The sequence below is a fragment of the Stegastes partitus genome, unplaced genomic scaffold (assembly GCF_000690725.1).
Source record: "Stegastes partitus isolate 25-593 unplaced genomic scaffold, Stegastes_partitus-1.0.2 Scaffold695, whole genome shotgun sequence".
In the NCBI taxonomy this organism is placed as follows: Eukaryota; Metazoa; Chordata; class Actinopteri; family Pomacentridae; genus Stegastes; species Stegastes partitus.
The window spans coordinates 112,185-139,507 of record NW_007578426.1 but is presented as its reverse complement, the minus strand read 5'-3'; the positions used below and the strand labels follow the sequence as shown (position 1 = coordinate 139,507).

At 39.6% G+C, this 27,323-nt stretch overlaps 2 protein-coding genes across 5 annotated transcripts in view; both read right to left on the bottom strand.

Annotated features, from left to right (window-relative positions):
* The window catches only part of LOC103363852 (supervillin-like), a 40,968-nt gene extending 40,745 nt beyond the window's left edge, over positions 1 to 223 (bottom strand). For all 4 annotated transcript variants that reach the window (XM_008290789.1, XM_008290791.1, XM_008290790.1 and 1 more), the window contains exon 1: positions 155 to 223. The gene's annotated coding sequence lies outside the window, so the exon portion shown is untranslated. The remainder of the gene's footprint in view (positions 1 to 154) is intronic.
* A 1,632-nt stretch (positions 224 to 1,855) lies between these two features.
* Positions 1,856 to 27,049, bottom strand: retsat.2 (retinol saturase, tandem duplicate 2). Its single transcript, XM_008290786.1, has 18 exons — positions 26,890 to 27,049; positions 23,883 to 24,065; positions 13,656 to 13,897; positions 12,759 to 12,960; positions 12,473 to 12,670; positions 12,266 to 12,385; positions 11,744 to 11,882; positions 10,157 to 10,266; positions 9,862 to 10,031; positions 8,884 to 9,043; positions 8,657 to 8,801; positions 6,459 to 6,662; positions 5,609 to 5,741; positions 5,362 to 5,529; positions 5,069 to 5,178; positions 4,407 to 4,457; positions 3,919 to 4,051; positions 1,856 to 2,495 (listed from the first exon to the last, which is right to left on the bottom strand). The coding sequence occupies exons 1-18, from the start codon at positions 27,047 to 27,049 to the stop codon at positions 2,400 to 2,402; spliced, it is 2,724 nt and encodes a 907-aa protein (XP_008289008.1). The 3' UTR covers positions 1,856 to 2,399.
* Positions 27,050 to 27,323: the final 274 nt, after the last annotated feature.

Sequence of the window (27,323 nt, the reverse complement as noted above, 5' to 3'; positions counted from 1 at the left end):
CTTGAACTTCAGCAGGTCGAACACAACAGCAACAGGTGACGGAGCGCAACAAGCGGTAAAATATTCAGAAGTCGCGTTAAGCTGCCGCGTGGTTACACTTTCGGCTGTAACTTAGTCTTTTACAGAGAGAATTAAGTATTACAGGTGTACTTACCGGCAGTGAGCGCCGTGTGCCCTCCTCGGTCCCTCCCCACTGATCCTCCACCGCCGTGACTCGCTCCAAATGTAGTCAGAGTCGCAGCTGCGGATGGTTCTCCGTATTAAGGGGGGAGAGTATAAATAGATGAGCAAAGCGAGGGACGCCCCTTCGCACTGTACACGAGGCGGCGTGAATATGTCAGCGGAGAGACGCCGCTCCTCCGGTCCAGATCTGCGCTGCTCTGGTCACTGTTGAGGCGTTTAAAGGAGACTCGGGAGCCTTCAGGGTCACTTGTGTCAGTGGGCGGTTTAAATGATTGCAAATTTGTTCATTTGCACTCCTTAAGTTAAAAAAAAAAAAAAATCAAATAAAATCAACCAAAACTTAAACGAATGATCTCAAAGAGAAGCTCTGTGCGCAAATCTAGCTCGAAGACTTAAAACATTCTACTTTACATGGTGCTGATGCGATGTAATTTCCCAAATTAAGTTAATTAAAGCGCCACAAACCAGCTGACTGCATTAAATACTGCAGTTTCTTGATGTTGAAGCAGCTGTGCACTCTGCTCACTGCACACTTATACAAATTGTATACAATATGCATGGAAATAAAACGTATTAAATACAAGTTTAATCACAATAATATTTACTTATTGTGTCTGTTAAGGATCAATTATTGACTGAAATGCAAAATTACTGAATATTCTAATTGCTAGTTGTCGTTTTTTTACTCTGCTGTTCAAACTCTTTTACAACAAATAATATAAAGGAAAATAAAATATATTAGGCTTGGTCACAATTATATGTACTTATTGTGTCTTATAGTTACTGACTGAAATAAAAAAATGATATGGCATTAAACTTCTAAATTTCCCTTTGTGTTGCTCTGCTGTGCACACTCACAAAACGCTTGTACAACGTATCATATAAATGAAAATATATGAAATACATGCCACTTCATAATTCTATTTACTTAGTGGCCATGAAAGGTAAAATAACTTAACATTACTTTAAATAACTTGTAAACGTTGCCTTTTCTTTTTCTGCGTAAACTCTGATACAAGAGATACAAATGGAAACAATGGAATGGCACAATTATTAATAAAACAAAACTCAAAGGAGCTTTACAATATTACTCTAAATGAAGTCTTGTGTTATTCTGCTGTGCATACTTACAAAATGTGTATATGTTTAAAATATATATATATATATTTGTAAAAACGAAAATTTAAATTAAATGAACGCTTATTTAAGACTTTAAAATGACATCCAAGTGTCACTTTTACTTCTTGTACCATGCACTTAAACAACTTTGAAAGGCTATTTTTCAACATTTTTATTATTTGACCAACTTTACTTTTTAATATTTTGGTTGTCATTGTTATCCAAGTTTATTATTTGTCTGTCAAATCTTTTATTTTCTTACTCAGCCATACTGTAAATAAGGCCGTCATATCTCAACACATTCCAGATTTTAAACAATGGCTGAATAAATCTATGTTTTTGTATTTTTTGATCAACTTTTCACCAGGTTTCACTGACATAACACCATAATTTGGGTTTGAAGTGGAACCAGTGCAACAAGTTCTCCCTTCTTGGTGTGACTGATGTTCCAACAGCGCCTCCTTCCATTCACACTGGGAAACTACAAATGAATTAACATTACAGAGCCCTTTCACAGGCTTTTCACAGACTGTACCAAATGCAGAGACAGATGCAAGAGAAAGTTATTTATGTAAATGATTGTTAAATGAACAGTGCAACTCATGTAGAAAAATACAATCTGTGGATACAAACATAAATACTGGTGTAATCTGTATTGATCGCACCATAAATATCTTCACAAAAGTATCAAAAATAAAGCGTTACATTTCCTCTGATGTAAGTAAAAAATCTTTAGTCAACAGAAACAACGTAACTTAAAGGTGTTCATAATATTCTTCTCTGTGGAAAATATCAAAACCAAATCTCTACTTTTAATGGAAACACTCAACAATAACAAAGTTGCACTACATTTTGTGGAAATAAACAACATATTTCTAAATTTAAATGAAAAAGCAGAATCCTGTTCCTGCGTTCACATGGAGGCAAATCAAAGTCAGAAACTACAACTCAGTAAATAAAACTATTAGAGGACAATCCATCAAAAACGCCAGGCTCTGAGCAACATGGATCTTATGGCGCAGCACTGGTTGCCTGTATAGACTGTAGATTCTGGAAGCTCAGAGCAGCAGCAGTTGAGCTTTTCTTTCTTCCATTCCTCATTCAACTGAACTCTTGGGGTGCCTCGCAAAGAAAGGGTGGCTCAGGGCTTTGATGGCGGAGATGCGACCGCTCGGTCTGAATGCCAAACATTGCTGCAGGTAAGGAGACGTCACACCTTATAAACATGCTGGAGAGAAATTACCGTCTTTGCCCTGCGACGCCACAGTCCCAGCGCTGCTACAGGGATCCAGACTGATCTCAGTTTCAGCTGATTAGTCCAACTAGCAGAGCAAAACATCTATTTATAAGCTATTGCACAGCTGGGTCAGCAGTCAGCAGAAGAGATGCTGCACTGTCTTTGATGGGGGAAAAGTTTCATAAGACAATAATATTCCAAAATAATTAACCATCATCAGCACAGATCTGCTGACTGTGTAGCTGAGAACATCTTTAAATTAGTTCAATGGTTCCTAAATGATGAAAATGTGCGAATTCATTTAACTACAGCAACTTATTTTACCTTGAAATGTGTTTTCAAGTGTTACTTGGGAAGCTGTTGCCATATTTTGATGATAACTTTAATGATTAGAGAGGTCACATTTTATATGTAGTTATAGGAATCATCCACACATACAATGATGTCACTAATATCCTGTGGCGTATCTGTGAAATGGAAAACTCTCCACAGTAAGACGCTTGACAGAAAAATGACTATTTTGTTTCAGCAATAAGCTCTAGCCATATACTGTAAAAGCCTCAAAAATGGAAGTACTACCAGTGATTATTTCATAATTATAAGTACTGAATTATGGTACTGCTGTCGTTTCATCTGCATAAATGTGTGCAACTCTTTTGCTTAAAAGATGCTCGTATAGATCCTGCTGCTGTCTGATGCTGCAGATATGTTATACACTCGGAGGAAAAACTCCTACAAACAGCTGAAGGCAACAAACTAAACATCAGCTCCTGGTTAAGTTTTGTCAAAACTTGGATTACATGCATCACTGGTGAGTTTCATTAATCTGACCTGTTACAGTAAAGACACATTTTTATAGATCTCTTCATTCTGTAATAGATTTAAAATTGTAAGTTAAAGTGAATAAAAATGAAAGAGTTTTTTTATCTGCTCACAATGTGCTGCTAGTTAGAATGTGGGCTCTTCTTACTTCGTTAAATAAATTATTGATCAGTTGTCAAATTTATGCAACTAGCTATTACCTGTTAGAGTACTTACTGTATCAGCACTACTGTGATTCTCTGTCTGTTTTGACCTCACAGTACATTATATTTAGTAGCTACTTTAAATTCTCAAAAGCACATTTATGCATTCTGTTTCTAAAATTACGAAGCACTGTGTCCAGAGTCAGTCCCTATTTACTGCGTTGTGCTTTGTAAGTCTTTTGCCCTCTTACATTTTATTTAAGTGGTTTACAAATGAGAAAATAACTTGTGGTGTAGTCACGCAAAATAATAAAGATTCATAAGTGTGCATAAGGAGTGACAGAGGACACAGCTTCAGTGTAAACTAGGAGCCTTTGCAACATGACCTAAAAACAGAAACACAGGTTTGCTCACAGATAGGAGGTCGTTCTCGTCCGGTCCCAGGTTAGGCAGCAGCTTGGTGGAGGAGCCTTTTGGTCCCCAGCTGGGCGAGTATGGGACCGGGGTGTCTTTAGGCCAGTCCTTCTCGCTGGGCAAACCAATCACCCTGACGGACAGAAAACAAGGAGCCACTGAATGGCAGCAGTCATCCACAAAGCCCAAAATGTAAAAGCTACTGTGAGATTGTACAAATGAAATTAAATGTACAAGTCTGTGACAAGCAAAGAGGCAATTTGGCTCAGTTGTTTGAAAAAAACAAAACAAAAGACACAATAATTTACATCTGGTTAGCAAATTTCTCCTGTTTTTGAAAATTTTGCTCATTTATTGTAGTACTTGCAAGGAACAACTATTGAAATAATTATGAGTATTATTTCTGAGTTACTTTAAGTCAAAGTGGCAGCCCAGCATCACTTTATATCAGTTTATGGTCAGGATAAAGAAAGAACAAAAATACTCACTCAAAGATTTTTTGCAGCTGCTGCACCTCTGTGTATCCCTGAAACAAGGGTCTGTGGGAAACAGGAATGCACATTTATAAACAATAAGCCAAAGTGTTGTCCAATATTTTGACAATCAAAAGTAAGATAAACAGAAAGAAAACACCAAATAAGTCTCTACTCAGGCTGCATTATATGCAAAGTCACAGCAATAACTCTTAAAAAGTATTGTATGTTATGTCAGGAATTCAATTTTTCTAAAAACACATAATCAAAGAATTTCAACTTTTGTTTTTGCCTTCTTATTTTCTTTAGGATTATTGCCATTACAAAGATTGTGCTGTTTCCCTGAAGGTGCAGTACTTTAAATTGTAGGGAAAAATAAGCCCACAGTGAGGAAAAAGGTGACAGGAGCAAATAACGTCCAGAAACTATTCAGTGTTCAGAGGGTTAATCTTAGAAATCACTCTTTGTTGGAAAAAAAATGGCTTTAAAGTAGCACTGACAACGCCAAGATGACCAAACAGGTTCAGGAAATGCAGGGACATTGAACTTTTTAAAGCCTAAACAAAAGTTGCACGACACTTTCATTGCTATATATCCACATCTGTACACAAGGTTTTGCCTCCAATCTCCAGCGTCACATATTTTTTCCAGCTAAACACACACTGAGATGTTCTTACTTCAAGAGGAAGAGCTCAGCAAAGATGCAGCCGGCGCTCCACATGTCTACCGAGGACATGTAAGCAGAGTTCAGCAGCACCTCGGGGGCTCGATACCACAGTGTCACCACCTGAGCAGAGAGAGGCAGAGAATATAAGACAGAAAGACACACAGGCGGGGGTGGAAGAAGCCTTAAAAGAACATTTTCTACCTCAGGCACAGGAACAGTCTGAATACAGTGCTGAGTATAAGAAAAATGGCTGACTGCAGTACCACTTAATACTTTACAGCAAGTTTCTGTTGCCTCACTTACACCTGGAGTGAGAGCCATGTTGAAGGTGTGCATCCGTGCAAGTCCAAAGTCTGCAATCTTGACCTCTCCATGGTTGCTGACCAGAATGTTTTCTGGTTTTAAGTCACGGTGCAGCACCAAGTTTGTGTGTAAGAAGTCCAGACCTTGCAGCAGCTGCCTCATCAGATCCTGGAAGCAGCACAGCAGCAGTTATGATTTCATATCAAGAGCTGTGACAGTAAAATAAAATCCGACCACGAGTTCACACCTTGACACGTTCACGGCTCAGTCCGGTGGCAGGAACCTTTGACAGGTAAGTGAGCAGGTCCTGGTCAATGTATTCCAGCACCAGAGTGAGGTCCAGGCTGGTGCCCACTGGGACAGCGGAGGCATCCAAGAGCCTAAAAACGGATGGACTGATGAGCTGATGAGTTTATACTCGAAAGGTCAAAGGTGTAGATCTCTGTGGCATTATAATGTTGTGCAAGAACACTTTGCTGAAGTCAAACAACCACGAGACAGCAAACAGAGGTGCTTTTATTCTTTGTTTGTAAATATGGACAGTGGATGTTGCTTCTGTATTATTTATTTTGAAAGCAAGTGAAAATATTGATTAATAACGACAAAGGATCTTACCAAAACTAGGAATTTACCAAAATATTATTTGTAGAAAGGTTATTTTTAAGTATACAACACAAGTGAATACATCCTGATACAATATCACTAAAATATCAGATGATTCAAAATGTCCCTTCCAGGCCTCCATAGAAACCTGATGAATACTGGGAGTAAATTATTGGTCAGATGAGACCAAGATGCATTTGTTGTGCTCAGACGCATGTGTTTGGTGTGAACCTGGATACCACAGTGAATGCATCATCCTGACAGTGAGGCATGGAGGAGGGAGTGTGATGATATGAGGCTGCATGAGTGCAAAATGTGTTGTGGAGATTTACAGATTACACAGTCAACACTTGGGAATATATCAAAACACTGGCTGACAAGATGACTCCCAGTCTGCAGAGGCTTGAAGAAGAGGGATAATATAAAGTGAAATATCTGGTGTGATACAGAGCAACACCACATTACAGCTGCTCGTTTTACTGTACTGAACCTACTTGACCACGTTGGGATGGTTGAGGTCCTCCATTTTGCGCAGCAGCGCCACCTCTCGGATCATGGAGGCAGGGACGCCGCTCTCCGAATCTTCGCCGCGGATGCTGAACTTCTTCACCGCCAGGAGCCGCTGTCTGTCCCCGACCTCTTTGGCCTTATATACTTTACCGTAGCATCCCACTCCGACCTCCGCCAGCAGCTCGTAGCTCAGAGGCTTCGAGCAGGAGTTCATTGTGTTCCACATTCAGGCGAAATTAACCTTAACTTGAAAAAAAAAAAAACAAAAAACTCCACATTAGCATAACAACCATTAGACACGTCGTAGTCACCAGTTTAAGCTAGGCTAATAGGGAGCTAGCTAACCAGCTCTCTGAATATACTGGCTAAAAGGTTAGCTAGCAGGTAATAAACCACCTGTGACAGCACACAAACACAAACCACCCGTATTAACACTACTTTTATGAAGCTTACTAGCGTTACATGTTATTTTAGTTAGTGTTTTTTTTTACTTTTACCTCACCTACCTACCTTTTTACTTTACTTACTTTATCTCACACCGCGTCTCCACCACCACCCGCCCGCCTGCCAGAAAATGTCTCCACATAACTGTCGCCGGTGTCACAAACTCATGAGAATATCACACCCCTTTCATCCACCAACTAATCAGAAAGCTCAAATTTTACATTTTAATAAGCCCATTCCTTGTACACGTGTCCCCGCAGCTGTCAGTGTCACTGCACGGTGCGTTCAGGTGCAGGCAACGCGTGGAAATTACTGAATCCAGTGCACGTTAACACAACAAATAAACAAGTAGAAAAGCTTATGATTGGAGTACAAAGTGGTTTACCGGGATCAAACAGAGGCAGCAACACTTTAAAGTGGTTAAACTCCAAAAGAGCCAATAATAGTAATAATAATACGAAGTTTATGTCGTGATAATTACAAAAAATAATAATCCTGGCACACGTGGAAAAACACTCAGATGTCAATTATTTAAAATGAAATCAGCTCTTAATATCACACTGTTTCTGCGCTGATAAGTACTTTCTCTTAAAAACAAGTTCTTTTAAAAAGTGTAAAGACTATACTGGAGCTACATGCCCCAAACTAGAACACCAGAACTTCCTCAGTTTTGGGCCTCAGTTGTGTGTCTATCTGCATGTCTGCATCATGGCTTCCCGAGGAAAAGAACTGAAAAAAAAATCTGATTAGGGGATTTCACAAAGATGGAAAAGGATACAGAAATCAGCGCACCACAGTTGAAGCAATAATTGCAATGTATAGAAGGAGCCATAGTACCACTAACCAGAGCTGCAGCGGTCACCCTCCGAAAATGATGCCATGGACATCACACGACTTGCACAATCTCCGAAAACCAGAAGTGCTTCAGACTTGGCACAGAGTTTGTCAATTGCAATCAGAGTTTCTGTGAGAGCTCAGGCAGTGTGAAGAGCTGCTCATGACAGCAACCTCAATGGATAGCCTCCAAGAAACAACTTACTGTGTGTCAAACTTTTCAAAAGAACATGAAAAAAAGGCGTGGTGAATTTGAGGAGCCCATTCTTTGGTCAGACACGAAAAATAAATTGGTTTGACTGACATGGAGTCCAGCATGTTTGGTGTGAACCTGACCAGTAGCTAGAGTGAACAAATGGCAGTCCTGACAGAAAAGCACGGAAGTGGGAGGTAACAAGATGGCTCCCAGTCTGCAGAGTGTTGGCAGAAGAGAAATATCCCAGCATGATAACAGTCCAGAGCACAAAAAATAAGTGAATACCCTACTGTCCAGCTTAGAAGTTATGCAGTTACAGTCATGTGATGCAATGGGGAATCAAGTTGCCATTTACGTGATATTACACATGGGTGTACTCACTTCTGATGTACACTGTACCTGTTGAGAAAATATTCATGGCACACTACAGAGTAAGTTATAACCAATTTATTATTTGGATTCTTTCATTAATACAAACAGGAGAAACTCTAGTAATATGCAAACCGAACATATGTGGCATAATTAGGCACAGCGTTAAAAGCAAATTTACATAAAATATTACACAACAGAGTGCATATGAATTCCAACAGTGAGAACACTGACGGTCATGTTAGCTTAGATGCGTATTATTGACTGTAGTGTGGCAGTAAAGTGCTGGTTCAACACAGCTTGTAGTGGTTACTCAGCTAAATATTGCTAAGAAGTTACTCCCCTTTCAATTTGTCATTCATACGCTTAGTTTTCTTTGCCAAAACGATGGTATCCAGATGGAGGTTGCGGTTGAGAATGACCGAGCCGCAGGTGAGAGCTCCGGCGATGGCGCCGGTAAAACCACACAAAAACATGTCCTGACCTGCAACACAAACAACAAGTGTGAGAAATGCAGAAAACAGTGTCTTTAATTCATAAACTGGACAATATGAGGCTGCACAGACCTGTCAGGTAGAGGTTCTTCAGAGGAGTCTGAGGTCTCACTGTGGCGTAGAGTTCAGGGCAGAATCGGTCGATGCCGTGATCCGCTCCGTAGATCTCACCTTTCATGGCTCCAAGATAGTGATTGTTTGAGATGGGGGTTCCAGCGTCAATGTACTCGATCTACACAAATAGTTATATGAATATGCAGTATACAGTCACTTTATTAGGTACATCTGAAAAATGAGATATGAAATTGGATTGTTTTGGGGGGTTTAGCTTGAAAAGTCCAATTTTGTGTCCCTTTTCAGCAAAAGTGTTTTAGTTTTTTAGCTCAAAAAATGAGTATAACTGCTGGTAGTACATCCTCTTCTAAACAGGATTTTTCTGTCTCTGTAGTTTTGAATGTAGCTAAGCTCCTGCTGCCCCCTTCAGGAAGAAGATTCTCTCTGCATCTGTGATTGAAAGCGTGGAGCAGGACTTTCTGTCACTGCTTTGTCTCTCTGAGTGATCATTTCACAAGGAAATATGGATCAATTCACAGCATAGCTGTTTTTTTTTGTTTGTTTTTTTTTAAAACTCATTTGTACTTAGCTTGTGAAGTGACAGCTGGTTAACATGTAGTCCTAATCGACTGTGTTTCAGTCACTATTTCACACTCATTCTGGTGCCTGACCAGAGCAACAGAAAAAAGTGTCTCTATCTCTTTGCAGTCTTAAAACAAGCATTTGTTTTGAGCACTATCTGTTTTCCTTTGATATGTGCAGTCGGCATGTGTGGACAGTCTGGACTCTCATGGACTTTGGCAGGTGAGATGATAAAAATTAAGTCACATGGACCCTTGCAGACATGTAGAAAGCATGAACTGACCTTTATACAGTGAATAAGGGCCAACCTACGGAGCCAAACTCTAAGAAGAGCAGTGAAGCCTTATCTCCCTGCTCCATAACCATTCCAAGCTAATCAGAGCTGAGAAGGCAGAAGAGAGATTTAGTCTTTACCTTGTCTCTGGTGATCTTGGGGAAAACTTCCATAGTCATCTTCAGAATAGAGTCAATGAACGCTTGTTTCAGCTCTTTGTATTCAGGTCCTCTGTTTTTCACTTTGTCATCCTTCCACTCCTCAAACCAAGCATACTTGGCAAAAGTGACCACAGTCAACGTAGACTTCCCTGGTGTGAAGAAGACAATGTTTGAAAAAGCAGGATAAACTCTGTTCTGGAGTCACCATGCATGTTTTTTTTCTATGCTCCCCACACTGATAAGTCTTCATGCATGACACCATTGGGATCTGTACCTGGTGATCTTTCCTCCCAGGTGGGATCTTTAGCCGATGCTGAGGCGACAAACACCAGTGGCACTTTTTTAGCAGATTCTTCTCTGTCTCCATTCATGTAGTTCACCATCCTTTAAAGGAAACAGACTCAAATTGACATAAAACACAGCACAACATGAAAAAAAAAAAATAATTTGATATGAAGGCAACAGTAGATCAGAGGTTCAACAGGAAATAACTAGTCTACAGACTTGAGGTATTTTTGCTGAATCTAAAATCTTTACAATCTGTTCCAGAAGTCTGTAACTATAATAAGCATAATAAGCAGATCCACATGAGGTATTCTGTCATTTGCATTTGATTTTTAAACTCAGCAAGTTTGACAGGCACGTTATCTGTAAGAAAACTGAAATGATCCCATTTATCAGCCAGAAACTAAAAACTGTACAAATAGTCAGATTTAACTTTTTTTTCCGACGCTTTGCATTGCACTTGGTGATGTATGGTTTGCATGCATGGAAACCCATTCCATGAAGCTCTCTGCGCACTGTTCTTGAGGTAATCTGAAGGCCACATGAAGTTTGGAGGTCTGTAGTGATGGACTCTGCAGAAAGTTGGCGACCTCTTCGCATTATGCGCTTCAGCATCCGCAGACCCCACTCCGTCAGTTTACATGGCCTACCACTTGGTGGCTGAGTTGCTGTCGTACCCAAACACTTCCATTTTCTTATAATACAGCTGACAGTTGACTGTGGAATATTCAGGTGCGAGGAAATTTCACGACTGGACTTGTTGCACAGGTGGCATCCTATCACAGTTCCACGCTGGAATTCACTGAGCTCCTGAGAGCGACCCATTCTTTCACAAATGTGTGTAAAAACAGTCTGCATGCTGAGGTGCTTAATTTTATACACCTGTGGCCATTGAAGTGATTAGAACACCTGATTCCGATAATTTGGATGGGTGAGCAAATACTTTTGGCAAAATAGTGTACATTCAGCATGGTGAAATATCTGTCTGCAGCTGATGTAAATGGTAGAGTGGAAAAAAACATGAAAAATGCTGTACATGTTAATTTGGGGTTTCTTTTTTAATTTTCACAAAATAAACCAATCAAATGGGCTGCAAGGTGGCTAGCGGTGGTTAGCACCGTTTCCTTGCAGCTAGAAGGTCGCTGGTTCGCGCCCCAATGAGGACATCTTTCTACGTGGAGTTTGCATGTTCTCCCCGTGCAGCGTGGGTTCTCTCAGGGTTCTCCGGCTTCCTCCCACAAGTCCAAAAACATGTTAAGGGTTTATTGGTGATTCTAAACTGTTTATTAAGCGGTGTATAGATAATGGATGGAAACCAATCAAAGTCTTTATGATTTATGGCATTCCAGCTTTGTTATACTGCACAAAAGTCTCTCAAAGTTTTTATAGAGGTGCAGGACTTGATATGGCAATAACAAATAATAATACATTTAATTGGAGCAAAATGAGCTCCAGTGTCAGCATAGACCACAAAACAGTGCTCCAAACTAAACAAAAAACAAACGAACAACAACAACAAAAAAGATATATGGCTTAATTTTCATTGAAATGAAAATCTAAAAGGAAGACAACTTACAGTTCATCAAAATTGTTCTCAGCAAAGATCCAGTAGTTGTCTGCTTTCAGGCCCAGCTCCTCCTTGGTTCCATTCAGACCCACGAAAACACTCAGGCCACCCTCACCATGCTTCATCATACTCAGCTGCTTCTGGATAGCTGCAGGACAGGAGAGCAGCAGTGTAAAACACAACTTTACTAATGGATTGCAAACAAAAGCGACATGAAAACTAATATAAGAAGCACGAGTCATTGTCCTCATTAGTTGGAAAAGAACCAGCACCACTTTGCTGCTGAAAGGATTAGCCAGTGGCTCAATCAGCAGAAGATTATTCAGCAAGTGTTGTAATTTTTTTATTAATCTTTTATAAATAAAACATGCTCGTCCCATAGAGGTGCAGGATGTTATATTGCCATGCAAAATGAGGCCACATTGAATAAAAATGTGACAAAAAATGCCTGCGGTTCAGTGGGGCGATTTAAAAGGTTAATAAATATGAACAAAAAATGAATCCAGCCCTTACTTGCAGCTCTTGTCTTACCTGGCAGGGCCTGGAGCTCTTTGGGCAGCAGCTTCTGGTAGGTGTTGAAGATGCCGGCATTAGAGATGACCATGGGTGCATGGATGTGGACCTCTTCCTGACCTTTCATGACGCTCACACCTGAAAACACAAAAACCAGTGAATCACCTCCATCTGTGGAATCTGCATTATGTGTCTGTGTGTAAAAACTGAGGGGATCACACCAACCAATAGCTTCCTGAGAACCGTTGAATAAGATGCGGTTGACCGGAGCTCGAACCAGAACGGCACCTCCTGCCTTCTCAATGATGGGGATCATGTGGTAGGCAATTTCGCTGGCTCCACCTTTAGGATACCAGGCACCGTTCAAGAAGTGAGTGACCAGCAGACTGTGCATGGAAAAGCTGGCATCTTTTGGTATGTTACCTGCAGTTTAGAAAAACAACACCCGTGAGCAGCATGACGAAGAATTATTCTGATCACTGAACTGAACCCAGCTGCAGTCCGGCTTTACCGTAGGTGCCGAAGATGTAGGTGAAAACAGCCCTGAGGTCTTTGTTCTCCGTCAGTTCATTCACCACTTCTGTCAGGCTGCGAGGGGCCATTTTGAAGAAGAAGGACAGACGCTTGGCGAGGCCGGTGTAGACCAGGAACTTGGCCACAGGGCTGGGGAGGAGCTTCAGCAGAGCCAGGAGCCAAATACCATCTCCGGCTTTCTAAAAGCAAAACACATGACTTTTAACAGCTGCGCTGAGAATTTTAATCCTAAAACAGGGTTTTTCCTGCATCCTGGCATCTTCCAAAGAGGTTTTAACCAGCGCCAAACTGGCAAGAGTTAAGAAAATTCTATTTTAACCCTCTGAACTCCAACCAGTTTCTGGAGTTTTGTCACGTCCCTTTTAGTGACAGCTGAGTTATTAGTGGTTTAATGGCTTTGCTAAGAAGTCTAGAATTATTTATTAAATTTTTTAAGAATCTAGTTATTGCAAATGTTAGGTTTTTGGGAGAAAATTTAAATGGGACATGTAGAATAAAGCTATTTGGGTTTAAGCTTAAACTTGGTTAAGTTCTCCAACAAACTGGTGTGTCACAGATAAGTGAAGGGAAGTTGGAAAGTTAAAAAACTGAGGATTCTTTCTGTTTTCACAGTTTCAAGCTTTGAAGAATTGTTTAATTTTGACATTTTTTTTAAGATAACTGTTTGTGGACAGTAGGATTACTACCTCATCCGTTAACCCCCAAAGGTCCAGAGCCAGCATAAATCCCGCTATAAGATACATTAACACGGTTTCCAACTATGTTTCATGGACGTTTAAGCTATTGTCCCTAAGATTTCACACTTATTACATACAATGTTAAAGCTGCAGATACACTTGATCACAAACTGACCTGTGATGCACCAGGTTCCTACCTTAGCTAGTTTCAAGTACTCGTCGATGGCCTTCTCCTCTCCAGGGAAACATTTCTTCAGCTCCTCGAGGAAGCGAGTCTTGCCACTGTAGATGGGGTACCGCCGCTGGTTCTCAGGAGGTCCCAGAACCACCTGGTCAAATGGGTTCTCCAGAGGCTCCCACTGCAGCTGTCCATTGGTCATCTGGTCCAGCATGCAGCGAGACGGCGTGTGGTCCATCAACTCCCCGATGTAGTGGATTCCTGTGAGACGAAGGTGAAAGGCATGACTGCCAACTCTGAGACTGGCATGTTTGAAGAGAGAGGACTTTGATACAGGAAAAAAAAATATCCTTAAAACTTAAATTTTTAAGGTATTTTCACAATTAGAATTTTCAGACTTATTCAAGGGGCAGTTCTTCTCACCGACGTCAAACTCGAAGCCCTTCTCGGTGAACGTGTGGCAGCATCCTCCAGCCCGATCGTGCTGCTCCAGAACCAAGACTTTCTTTCCAACTTTGGCCAGCAGCACCCCAAGCCCGAGCCCACCGATTCCACTCCCGATGATGATGGCATCCAGGTTGTCTGGTACTTTACTGGCCACAAAACCTAAAGACAAGGAAACCAAATATTCAAATGCCAGCATGGCAGAAGTTGAATTTTTTTTTTTAAACACAGTCAGTTAACCTTCTGGACCCCAAAACCTACTGGCAGCTTTAAAAGGCCTAATGCCTTTACAAAACTTTAAACGTGACAGCTTTTGTTAGTACCAGAAACTGTTTGTCATGTCCGAACCCGCAGCTGCTTGAACCTCAGGACATTTTTTTTGACACGTCAGCATCAGCTCCACAACTAGCTAGTTCTGGCCTATATGGATAAGAGACATACTGCACGATTATGAAATGCAATAAGTCACCTTGTCCCCATCACCATGTGTAAGTGAGACTTGAAAACTCTAGCATTTTACATAAAATATTCTGAATTAGTGAGTTAAAAACAGGTCACTGATATCTGATGTTACTAAACCCGTTGAACAATTTCTCAAGGGCAACTTCAGCTTCCTGATTTGATGCAACAGAAATGAGGAACAACCATGACACATCTTTTTTAATGTCACTAGTCCTAAGCGGCCTCTGCATGAAGTGGACATCAGCTTGTGTTGCAACTCAGACAATAAAAACACGCCTCAGATTGACACTTGACACGTGGTCAGTGTGAACATGTAACGTAACTTCTGCAAAGTTAAATCACTACAATAAAGATATACCAGAGATACGTACCACACGTATCTACACTGTATCCAAAAGAACATAATTATAACAATAATGAACAAATATTGATGGACAAAGTTCACACACACACAAAAAAAAAAAAAATGGGAAAGATCTGCCTTTAAATGATATATTGGAAATTGAACACCCTGTTTGTAATAGAAGTTTTCTTTATCTCTTCTTTAATTCTTTTTTTGTTTTTTAATTTTCCATACATTTACAGCCACTATTTGCTCTTTTGTTGTGCAATAATGTAGAGGGCTGTAAATTAAAATTTCATTGGACCCTAAAGTATTTCTGCTCTGTTAAAATCTGCAGGAACATACTAATAATAAAAAATGATGAACAATTGAATTTGTTGTAAACCATGCAGACTTTGTTTGATATTTCAACAAATAATAAAAAAAAAATCTAATAAACTTACTGGAATATAAATATTCTGTTTGTCAACTAGCACTGTTTCACTTCTTTCTTCTTTATTTCATACTAGCAAAGAATGAAATACTTCTAGATAATGGATATGCATTACCATTTGTTAATTAAATCATCTGTTCTTTCACCAAAAAATTAAAAATAAAACATAATCTTTTGTATCTTCAATTGATTTCTTTATTCCTGTTTTAAATGACCACTCTGCTGCAGCTCCTACGTGCTCTTTCGTTATGTAAGAATGTCTCAGTGTTGTACACAATATTAGCTAAAGAGCTAACAATGCTATGCTTTACACCAGCATAACTCAACTTTACACCGACACAACTCAACATATTACACTTTGTGTGACTGTCACGTCCGTTTCGCAGTTCAAAACTTCAACTAACTCACCTTGTTTCAGCACTTTATTCTTCTCTTTCCGGTCGTAAACCATCTTTTTCAGCGGTTCACGGGTGTCGGTCTCAAAGGGATTTGGTCCGGAGCCGCTGAAGACATATTTTAATAAAAATAAGACCAAAGCCACTAAAATAATCGGTACAAGAATCCACATTGTGGCACTCTGCTGACCAGGTCTGTGTTTACTTCCTATTTAGTTCCGTGAAAACATCGCCCACAGAAAGGACGGGGGCTAAAATTGGCCAATCAGAGCCTTCCTTATAAGGAGGCGTCAGACTTTTTGACCAATCAAATGTGAGAGCGACCCCTTACCTTGAATGACCTTTGTGACATAATATATGGAGAGGTCATTCACAAAAACAGATAACTCCATCTTCACAAACTTTTAGAAAACCCACTTCCCCATCATCTACCTGAGACAATATCAACCAAACTTAAGTTATCTCTACTTTAGTCATGTCATTTCTACTCAGTCAAATCGACTCAACTTCAGTTTGATATTATCTCAAGCAAACAACAACAAAAAATAAGTTTTCTGAAAATCTACAAAAAATGGAGTTATCTGTTTTTGTAAATGAACTCTTCATATATACAGCAGAGGTGAGTGCACCCCTGTATAACATCATTTAAACATCAGAATTTAAAAAACAAAACCCTTTTAACCCCATAACCCCCACACCTCCCTCCTTCCTCACGTCTCACCCCCTTAATTATTTTTCATACTCCAAAAAATATATAATTAAAAAAAGGAAGAAAAAAAACCCAAAACATATTTCTGCGTGATTGGATGACACTGAATCTTTGAGTTTATGTCAAATTTCAGGTTTTTCAGGTTCCTAAAATGAGCTGAATTGAAATTATTTCAGGTAATGCAACTTGTGGATAGTCAGATAACAAGCCTGAGGTGACAAATAGTGGAGTTTTAATCACCTTTACATTGATTTGTTCACAATTCATTGCTGTTATGAAGCTTTACAGACTTTTACTACTATTCTACTATATGTTGGTTTTGCAGCTGTGTTTTATGTTGCTGTTTCCTTCTAAGATATTTTCTTGTAACCAAACCTTGATGATGCTTTTCAATAACCTTGTTAGAGTTTTTTGGCGTGCTTTTGTTTTCATGGTGTAGTTCTATCCAGGAGTACTGATTCACCAGTGACCGGATCGTGCAGATACATGTGTCTTGATACTACAATCACTGAGACACATTCACTGTACTCTTGATCTCCATTTTACCAATTGTGTGACTTCTAGCTCCAATTAGCTGCACGTGTTAAATGAGGTGAATTGTTTAAAGGGGTGAATACTTATGCAATCACTTATTTTTACATTATTTTGTGGAAATCTATTCTCATGCTGACATGAACGAGTCTTTTTCTGTAGATTTGATCATGATTCAATTTTGTTGGTCCAACTGTTCACGACAAATATATCACAATTACTGAAAACACTGCAAAAAAAAAAAAAAAAAAACATACATGGTACACCAAAGAAAAGTTTTAACCAATTTATTGTTTGCACCCTTTAATTATTATCAAAGGGAGGAACTGTAGTAAACTCAAACCAAACATACATGGCATAATGAGGCACAGAGGTAAATGCAAAAGCAAATTTACATAAAATATCACACAACACAAGTGCATATGAATTCCAAAATGTTATTACATGATGTTAGCTTAGAAGAGTTCAAGTGGACGGATAAAAGTTCAAGTTCCTTAATGCTCAGACATGCTACATCCCACGTCTTATAGCTGACTGTTTAACCACACGGAAGCAGGCCAAAGCCAAAGCAGAGACAGCTTAGTACTGGTATGAGATGATGTGGATATTTAACTTTCCATTTTGTTCTAGTGTTTGATTTATTTGTGAGACGAAATGTTGCATTCAGATGTCTTTGATCTTTAGCGTGGCAGCACAGTGGTGGTTCATTACAGTGTGTAGTGGTCACTCAGTTAAATGTTGTTAATAAGTTACTCCCCTTTCAATTTCTCTCTCATAAATTTGGTTTTCTTTGCCAAGGCGATGGCATCCAGGTGAAGGTTGCGGTTGAGAATGACCGAGCCGCAGGTGAGAGCTCCCGCGAGGGCACCGGCGAAACCACACACAAACACGTCCTGACCTGCAACACAAAAACAATGAGCGTGAGAAGTGGAGGGAATATTGTGTTCAGTTCAGTAAACTGGATAATATGAGGCTGCACAGACCTGTGAGGTAGAGGTTCTTCAGAGGAGTCTGAGGTCTCACTGTGGCGTTGAGATCAGGGGAGAACCGGGCTACGCCGTGATCCGCTCCGTAGATCTCACCTTTAGGGGCTCCAATGTAGTGAGTGTTTGTGATGGGGGTTCCTGCGTCAATGTACTCGACCTACACAGACAGAAGCATATAAACATTGAAAGATGTTATATCATGACAATTAAGGATGCACAATGTATCAGCGACCACATCGGTATTGGCCGATATTAGTGTTTTTTCCAATGTATCGGTCTGATGAACAAATTTAGCCGATGTGAAAAACCGGTGATTGTCTAACATTAGCGCCTTTGTCTCTACATTTGATATTGCTGCTATTTCACAGATGTTTTTACTTAAATGGTCCTGGACTTGAACGTTAAATATGTTGAAATATGTTTTACTTTTGTTACGTAATAAGAAGACAATGTGGTCTAACTTGGTATGGGCTTCTTTTGAATAGTTTTCCACATTCTCACACTGCTTACTTCTACTCATTTTTCGGTGTGAACAAAAATTGGTAATATCGGTTATCGGCGATATCAGAAACCTTAATATCGATATCGGCCAGAAATTTTAATATCGTGCATCACTTATAATGATACTTGATAATTTCCTGTAAACTAGCATTTTATTACACTTGCAAAATTGACAACATGACTAAAAACTGAAAATGCAAGCATCAAAGCAGCACTTATGGCAGAGCTGTTGTATTGGTTTATAAAAGATTTAGAAAAGATTGTACCTAATAAAGCGAGCAATATTCATTAAACACAAACACTAGCCTGGTAATTAATTTTGCTGTTATTTAAGTTGCTACTTATTTTTTGTTGGTAAAATGCAAGAAACTGGTGAAATTTGTGTCACTTGGATTTAGGATGTCCAAAGCCAGTGTCACAAATCAGGATCAGGGTTTATCATGGCATTTCTAACTGATCAGTATTGGCACTAATCTAAGCCTAATCCTTGGTTTCCATCCATTTTCTCATAGGTTTCGTAAGGGGTAAGCACATGTTGCATCAGGACACTGAAACTAGCTTTGGCTGGAGGATATTAAGCATCATAAAAATCTCTATCATGGTGCCCATTACTAGCTATAATCACACAATGCTCTCTGCTTGCCAAGGCACAGCTGCCAACAGTCCAGTTGACCCCCTCCTCAGTCTTTGCTACATTACTAAGCAGTAAGGAGGCTCCACCTTGTGGTGCAACCAGGTACTACAGGTGATCTGCTATTCATTTTCTGACAGGTATGCAGAGAATACAGGTTTTTCGAGCTTGTGGAGCCATGGTACACCCTGTCCCCTCAACACAATATTTCAGTGTCCTACCACAGCTGAACAACAAGTTTGCAACCACCGAAGTAACATGGATGTAGAAATGCAATTTTTTTCCCCCTCTCTCAGTGCATTGCAGAGTTTAATAGTCGTTTAGCACATAAAATAGACTGATTTTAATGATTTTCATGTACTTTAAGTGTGTATTATGAAGGAAAATGGTATTGGATAACACCAAATATTGAATGGTTTGGACTGTAGGCAAAAAAAACAAAACAAACATATTAACTTGATCGGGATATCCCTAATGTAGACCCTTGCAGACATGTAGAGGCCATGAACTGGTATTTATGTGGTGCAGACCAACGGTGCTAAACTCTAAAAGAACAGTGAGGACTGAGGCCTTACCTCCTCCATAATAAACCACCCTAAGCTAGAAAGAAGTGAGAAAACAGCAGAGAGATTTAGTTTTCACCTTGTCTCTGGTGATCTTGGGGAAAACTTCCATAACCACCTCCAGAATAGAGTCAATGAATGCCTGTTTCAGTGCTTTGTAGTCGTGCCCTCTGTTCGTCACTTTGCCATCCTTCCACTCCTCAAACCACTTATAGTTGGCAAAACTGACCAGACTCAAAGTAGACTTCCCTGGTGTACAAAAGAAAAAAGTAAGAACGTTTGAATAAGCAGGACACGCCCTGTACTGGAGTTACAATGCAGGTCTTTCAACACTGCCCATACTGTTAAGAGTTCATGCATGACCTGAGTTTCACTGTGAATGTACTGTGTGATCTGTACCTGGTGATCTTTCCTCCCAGGTGGAATCTTTGGCTGATGGAGAGGCGACAAACAGCAGTGGTACTTTCTTAGCAGACTCTTCTCTGTCTCCATTTAAATATTCCTCCACCCTTTAAAGAAAACAAATTCACACTCACATAAAACACTGAACCAAACACTGCATCCCCAACAGCATGTAGCTCTAACTTCTGCATTAAGAACATAAACCTCAAGCATTCCCAACATGAATAAAGTAGTCGTAGTAATCTTCACAATCCATCCAGAGGTCTGTATTTGTAATGTGTGTAAATTGATTCTTTCATTCACAAGAATATGTCACTTTTTTTACGTTCCTCATCCGATTCATGTCTGATACTGCAGGTATTTAAAGAACTGAGAAAAAAGACTCCTACAAACAGCTGGAAACAACAAACTGAACTTCAGCTCCTGTTAACGTTTCCCGTTAATGTCATCTTGGGTTTTCTGAATGTAAACTACTACTCAGTTAATCAACAAGGAAATAATTGTTAGTTGCAGCTCTACTAGTAAGATTGCAGCAGCGACTTTTAAGAAAATTGACGAGGGTGCTCATCCACACATGAAGCAGACAAATTCAATAAAAATCAACTCACAGTTCGTCAAAATTGTTCTCAGTAAAGATCCAGTAGTTGTCTGCTTTCAGGCCCAGGTCCTCCTTGGTTCCATTCAGACCCAGGAAAACACTCAGGCCACCTTCACCGTTCTTCATCATACCCAGCTGCTTCTGGATACCTGCAGGACAGGAGAGCAGCAGCGTAAAATACAACTTTACAACAGATTGCTTATTAAAGAGACTCGAAGTGGGTCATTGTCCTCATGAGTAGAAAACTACAGCTTTGCAGTCTTTCCTCAAATGCTGAAATGATTAGTCAGAGGATTCAATGAGAAGAGTGTAGGACCCAAGTATGGGGGGGAAAAAAAGTAAAATATAAGCAGGAAAATATTTATAATATGTAGTGGTACCACTTTCCCCCTAGTACTGGTAACAATTCCATGGAAAATGTTGACTTCAGGGAGTTATTTTTTTTGTAAAATAAATAAATAAATGTAACTTTTTTCTTTCCTTTTTAATAACACATGGCTTTATACCAATGTCATGATGCACAAAAGGCATGTTTGAGTTGTCTCTACTTCTGGTCATGGTTGTACAGTTTCCATCTTACCTGGCAGGGCCTGGAGCTCTTTGGGCAGCAGCTTCTGGTAGGTGTTGAAGATGCCGGCATTAGAGATGACCATGGGTGCATGGATGTGGACCTCCTCCTGACCCTTCATGACGCTCACACCTGAAAACACAAAAACCAGTGAATCACCTCTATCTGTGGAATCTGCATTATGTGACTGTGTGTAAAAACTGAGGGGATCACACCAACCAATAGCTTCCTGAGAACCGTTGAATAAGATGCGGTTGACCGGAGCTCGAACCAGAACGGCACCTCCTGCCTTCTCAATGATGGGGATCATGTGGTAGGCAATTTCACTGGCTCCACCTTTAGGATACCAGGCGCCGTTCAGGTAGTGAGTGACCAGCAGACTGTGCATGGCAAAGCTGGCGTCTTTTGGCATGTTACCTGCAGAGATGAGAGGGATGGCAACAAAAACTGTGAGCAGCGTGATAAAGAATGAATCTGATTACACTATCCAAACTGCAGTCCGGCTTTACCGTAGGTGCCGAAGATGTAGGTGAAAACAGCCCTGAGGTCTTTGTTCTCAGTCAGTTCATTCACCACTTCAGTCAGGCTGCGAGGGGCCATTTTGAAGAAGAAGGACAGACGCTTGGCGAGGCCGGTGTAGACCAGGAACTTGGCCACAGGGCTGGGGAGGAGCTTCAGCAGAGCCAGGAGCCAAATACCCCGACCAGCTTGCTAAAGATAAAACACAGACACTCAGAAGGTGGCTGCAGCAGACACACCGACAATGTTTCAGCAATGAAGCTAACAGTGCTTCTTTGAGAATTTTTAGTCCTTTAAAAAATCTTTCCTATTGACTGCCTATTTTACTCCTGATCTGTCTACTTGTATTTAAAAAATATCACATTAACAATTTAACAAGGCAAAACTAATTTTAAGTTTTGATTGGAGGAGATCTTTAGATGGAAAAGCGTAACTGATTATCGAGGACGCATATTTCACAGGATAACAGGAAAGCAAATCAAAGAAAGTAAATGAAAACTGATCCACTTATTAGAAATAATGCCATGTTGGTTACATAGATTCATCTTTTATATGACTTGCTATTTATTTTTGCTTGATTTTTTTCATATTCCTTCATCTGGATCTACACTGTTCCAGTCTTTTTTTTTTTGCAAATTGCTAAAAGAATTGAATAAGATATGAAACAGAGAAACAAAAAAGATGCTGACAGATAAAGACGGTGACATTCCTTTATCTGTGTGTCAAGCCAAACGCTGTTGCAACGCTGCTGGATGAAATTGTGTAACATCGCAGCTAATGGGGAGAACTCAGCAGTTCCTCAGACCTTTGACATGCCAGCTAATTATGTGAGGGATATCAGTGACAACATCAACTGAGATCTGGACAACAAAACGTGTCGGATTTTGAACACACGGTTCACTGGGAGAAAAGACTCTTACACGTTGCAATAATGAGTGAAGGTCTCCATTGCAATAAAAGTGGTCTTATCGTGACTGAAATAACAAACTCACGTTTTCAGCTGCTAATGACACACAGTATCAGTCTGCAGATATATCTGATGCAACAGGCCCGCACCTTGACCAGCTTCAAGTACTCGTCGATGGCCTTCTCCTCTCCAGGGAAACACTTCTTCAGCTCCTCGGGGAAGCGCGTCCTGCCGCTGTAGATGGGGTACCGCCGCTGGTTCTCAGGAGGTCCCAGAACCACCTGGTCAAACGGGTTCTCCAGAGTCTCCCACTGCAGCTGTCCGTCGGTCATCTGGTCCAGCATGCAGCGAAACGGCTTGTGCTCCTGCAGGTCACCGATGTAGTGGATTCCTGAGAGACGAAGGCCGAAAACGTGACTGCACAGCTGGAGCTCATGTTTGCAAGACTTTGGCTTTAACATTTTTGTCGGGGGAAAAAAAATGACAAAATTTGAAAAACTTTAACTCTAAATTGTCCAGGCTAATCCCCATAATATTACTGCTGTAGATTAGTTCGGGTAACTTTACCATTAATTATCACATTAGTTATTCTCCATCATTAATAACACTGTGGGGTCTCATCCTTAATATGTTTTATAGTCAGGTAAAGCAGTATCTTATATATTGTACTTTAATATATAATATGTAAATCTCTCTGGTAAAAATCCCATAATAAAAAAACACTATAGGGTCTTAAACTCAATATTTAGACTTGTTGGGTTATTACATAATTCACATCAAACTTTTGGACTTTGGTTCAATAGCTGTTGGTGTAAATGTGCTGTATTAAAAACTTGACTTTTACAAGATATGATAAAACTTTATCAATCCCGAAGTTAAGTCTTGTGCCACATATTGCTCAGAAAAACAAAAAGACATAACACAAGAAATGTAGTGCCTAAAAAAAAAGTAGAAAAGCAATAGGATAGAAATACATTACAATCACAGAGAGAACTTCTTCAGAGAAAATTATCTTTTCATTCTGACTGAAGCGTATTTGCAGAGCTTGTTCTTGGAGCTTCAGTAGAAAGCACCTCTTAAGGTTCAAGAACCTCCAAGAACCTAAAAGAGAAGTCCAGCTGGCTTCCACTGAAGCGCTCAAGATTACCAGGAACTGGATGACTGAGAATCTACACAGACATTTGCAAAACATCAACTTGCTTGTATTCTGCTGTTTGGAAAGCAACATCTTTTTAAATTTTAAGTTCTACTCACCGACGTCAAACTCAAAGCCCTTCTCGGTGAACGTGTGGCAGCACCCTCCAGCCCGATCGTGCTGCTCCAGAACCAAGACTTTCTTTCCAACTTTGGCCAGCAGCACTCCGAGTCCAAGCCCCCCGATCCCACTGCCGATGATGATGGCATCCAGGTTGTCTGGTACTTTACTGGCCACAAAACCTAAAGACAAGGAAACAAATGGTAACACCTAGAGTACAACAAAAACTAGAGGATTATAAATGTTATATGGTCAATGAATAAAGCATAATATTTTACCTTTGCCTTACTAACTTTGCCTTTTAATATTTTTTTATGTTATTGTTATCAAAGTTTCCTATTTAAAGGCTTAGGTCTTGCATGTTCTTACATAAATCTTTGGCTTTTTGAAGATGGATTACTGGATTTGCAAATTTATTAATGTATTATTTGTATAACACGTTTCTTTTTTCTTTTTCATCAACGTCAGTAAGCGGCATAGTAGTACAAGTAGCGGTGTTACGATTTCAGCATCACGACCAAGCGACGAGGACAGCTCGATCTGAGGGACTTTGGATTTAAGAGGAAAAAAAGTGACATTTTAGGTGAGTGAAAAGTCATGAAAATCAGTCATTACTTTTCATAAATCAACCATTCTGTCACCAAATGTGTAATCTCTGGTCGTAGTGATAACAACACAGCTAAAGATGCTAGGTTGCTAACGATGGTAACGGTTATTGGCTGACTCGGGTTTGGCTTCTCAGTCGGGTTTAGTTTTGCTTTTGTCAGTCTCGGCTGAGCACGATAACGTTTGTCTGGGATTCTCCAGAATAGAGAAACAAGCGAAGAATTCAACATTAATGTCATTTATCATTGTGAAAGCAGAAGTCAGATACTGTAGTCACAAGAGTCAAATCAGAACGTCCAGGCATTAATGAACATTATTAGTATGTGCTTAACTTTAAACAGTCTCTCAAAACCTTGTACCTGCTTTGGGAGCAAATCTCAATTTATAATAATCTTTTTTTGGCCAATGCTCTTTTCTTACAGATGCTGATGAAACGGAACCAGCAGAAGAGCTAGAACCCTCCTTCAAGCTGTGAACACACTGGTCATCTCCACAGCTGAGTGTGAGCGTGGCTTCAGTCACATGAACATTTTAACCACAACTAGAAGCTCCCTAGAAGTAAAAAGCATGTCAGCCTTGCTTTTCATCAAGTGTGTTGGCCCTCCATTGGAAGTGTTCAAACCAGATGTGTATGTCAAGTCTTGGCTTCAACGCCATTGTCTAGCTAATGATCCAAAAGCAAGAGCCCGGAAAATTTACGACAAAAAACATGATTAGGAAAATCTTTGGAAACTTCTGTGAATTAGGGGAGAACTGGGGAGGCAGCTATTGAAATAAACTGATTGGTTATCCATTTTACTTTTCCTATTTTCTCTTTTGAGGCTAGCCACCTCAAGTTTAAAAAATCTCAGGTGTTGGTGTATTTGTGTAAATTTTTGATATTCATTTTTAAATTTTGTAAATTGTTTCAACTAGTTCATTACGTTTTTTGCATTTGAACTACAATGAACTTGACCTTACTTGAGAGGATTCAGAGTTTCATTTGCAGTTTTTGTTTCACACTTCAGTAGATGAATCACCAAATTATCTCAAAGTACCATGAGTATGAAACTGCACTTGAACCCAGTAAGAAAAGTGAAAGTCCTCTGCATTTACCTCTTACTGCGTAGGAGCAGTGATAGCCATGCCAGCCTGGGGACTGACTCCAATTCTGAGATATCGTGGTCAAGATCAATTACAGGAGAATCTGACACATAAGATCCATGTCATATATGTTGTTTTAGGATCGTAAAATAATTATCTTTGAGCTTTAACAAAAATAAAAAGGGTACATAGTTTGTTTCACATCATATGCACTGTCATCAGGGCAAAATATCCATCCCAAAAAATAAAATCCACCATCCCCCCTTGAAATTTTTTTTACAACTCGACTACTGTGTAGAAGGATAAAGCATATTTGGAGGAGGTCACTTTAAAAGGAATTTTATTAAACTAAGTTATTTCTACTCCGTCTGTATCCAAAAGAATATAATTATAGCAAAAATTAACAAATGTTGAGGACTTTTCTTTTCTAAATGCCAAAAAGTTTAAAATAAAAAATAACCCAAACAAACTTACAAATCAACCATTTTGCACTGAATTATCATTCTACGCTTTGTGTGAACTTGTCTGAACTGATTAAAATTAACTTGATTTGATAGACTGTATTTCTTCTAATGCACTTTGTATTTTATCTATTACATGCATTTATTCTTCTTCTTCTTCTTCTTCTTCTTCTTCTTCTTATTATTATTATTATTAACCTGTTAAACACTTTGCATTTTAATCTGTTATGCAAATAAACTTGCTTGCTGAAAAAGACAAGTAAAGTTAAATCTTCCTCTACAAAGAATAACACTTATAACGCAAGATAACTACAAAAAAAACAACTAATAAAAAGTGAAAGATCTGTATTAAATAGAAAATTCTGGAGAAGAATAACTGTTTGTTGTGAACCATATTGACTTTGTTTTATAATTCTTTTTGCAATAAAATTCATTATAAATGACACACAGGAATTTTAATATGCCCTCTTTATTTCAAATTTAAAAAGGGAAATTGTAGCAGACATATTATGGATAATGAACATGAACATTTCCTCTTCTTCATATCTTAATTTGATTTTTCATTTTTGCTATTTTCAATGTGCAGCCACCATGTGCTCTTTTACTATACAACAACTGATACTGGTTGCTATCTAGATGAAGATATCACAGACAAAAATAGAGAAAAAAGTTATTATCATATTACCAAAAATGTTGCCACTGCGCTATCTTTACATAAAGCTATTGATATTTATTCTAATGTTTAAGTTAAACATTCTTAGTAGCAGTTAGCCCTGCAGCTCTTTGTTTCGTTTAAGTTTCACAACCAAAATGTTCAGCTAACGGCACCTACAATAATCTCGGTCGTTCAACTCACCTTGTTTCAGCACTTTATTCTTCTCCTTCATGTCGTGAACCATCTTCTTAAGCGGTCCACGGGTGTCGGTTTCGAAAGGATTGGGTCCGGGGCTGCTGAAGACATATTTAAATACAAATATGGCTAAAGCGACCAAAATAACCGGCACAATGAGCCACATTGTGGCTGTTTGTTGAACAGGTGAGAGGATGAATCGACGCTCACTTCCTCGTTGCGTCGCCGTTAAATACCGCTCACGTAACTGACAGCGATAAAAACTGACCAATCAGAGCTCTCCTTTAGGGTCTCGTCAGGCTGTTTGGACCAATCAGGTGTGAGAGCGACCCCTCACATTGAAAGAAAGGAGACCTCTGTGTCTGCTGTGTTTCATAACCAGACTGGGTGTACATGAAATCTTTGACCTCTGTGTTCTTTATCAACAAAGAACCGTCACA

Bases quoted from the DNA above. Each gene is read 5' to 3' on its own strand.
- retsat.2 (XM_008290786.1), bottom strand. From the start codon at position 27,049: ATGTGGCTCATTGTGCCGGTTATTTTGGTCGCTTTAGCCATATTTGTA. The intron at 12,386-12,472 runs GTTGGTGTGATC...TTGTGTTTTCAG, and splicing joins CGGTTCTCAGGAAGCTATTG to GTGTGAGCGTCATGAAAGGT. The intron at 4,052-4,406 runs GTGAGTATTTTT...TCTGTCCGTCAG, and splicing joins CAGCTGCAAAAAATCTTTGA to GGTGATTGGTTTGCCCAGCG.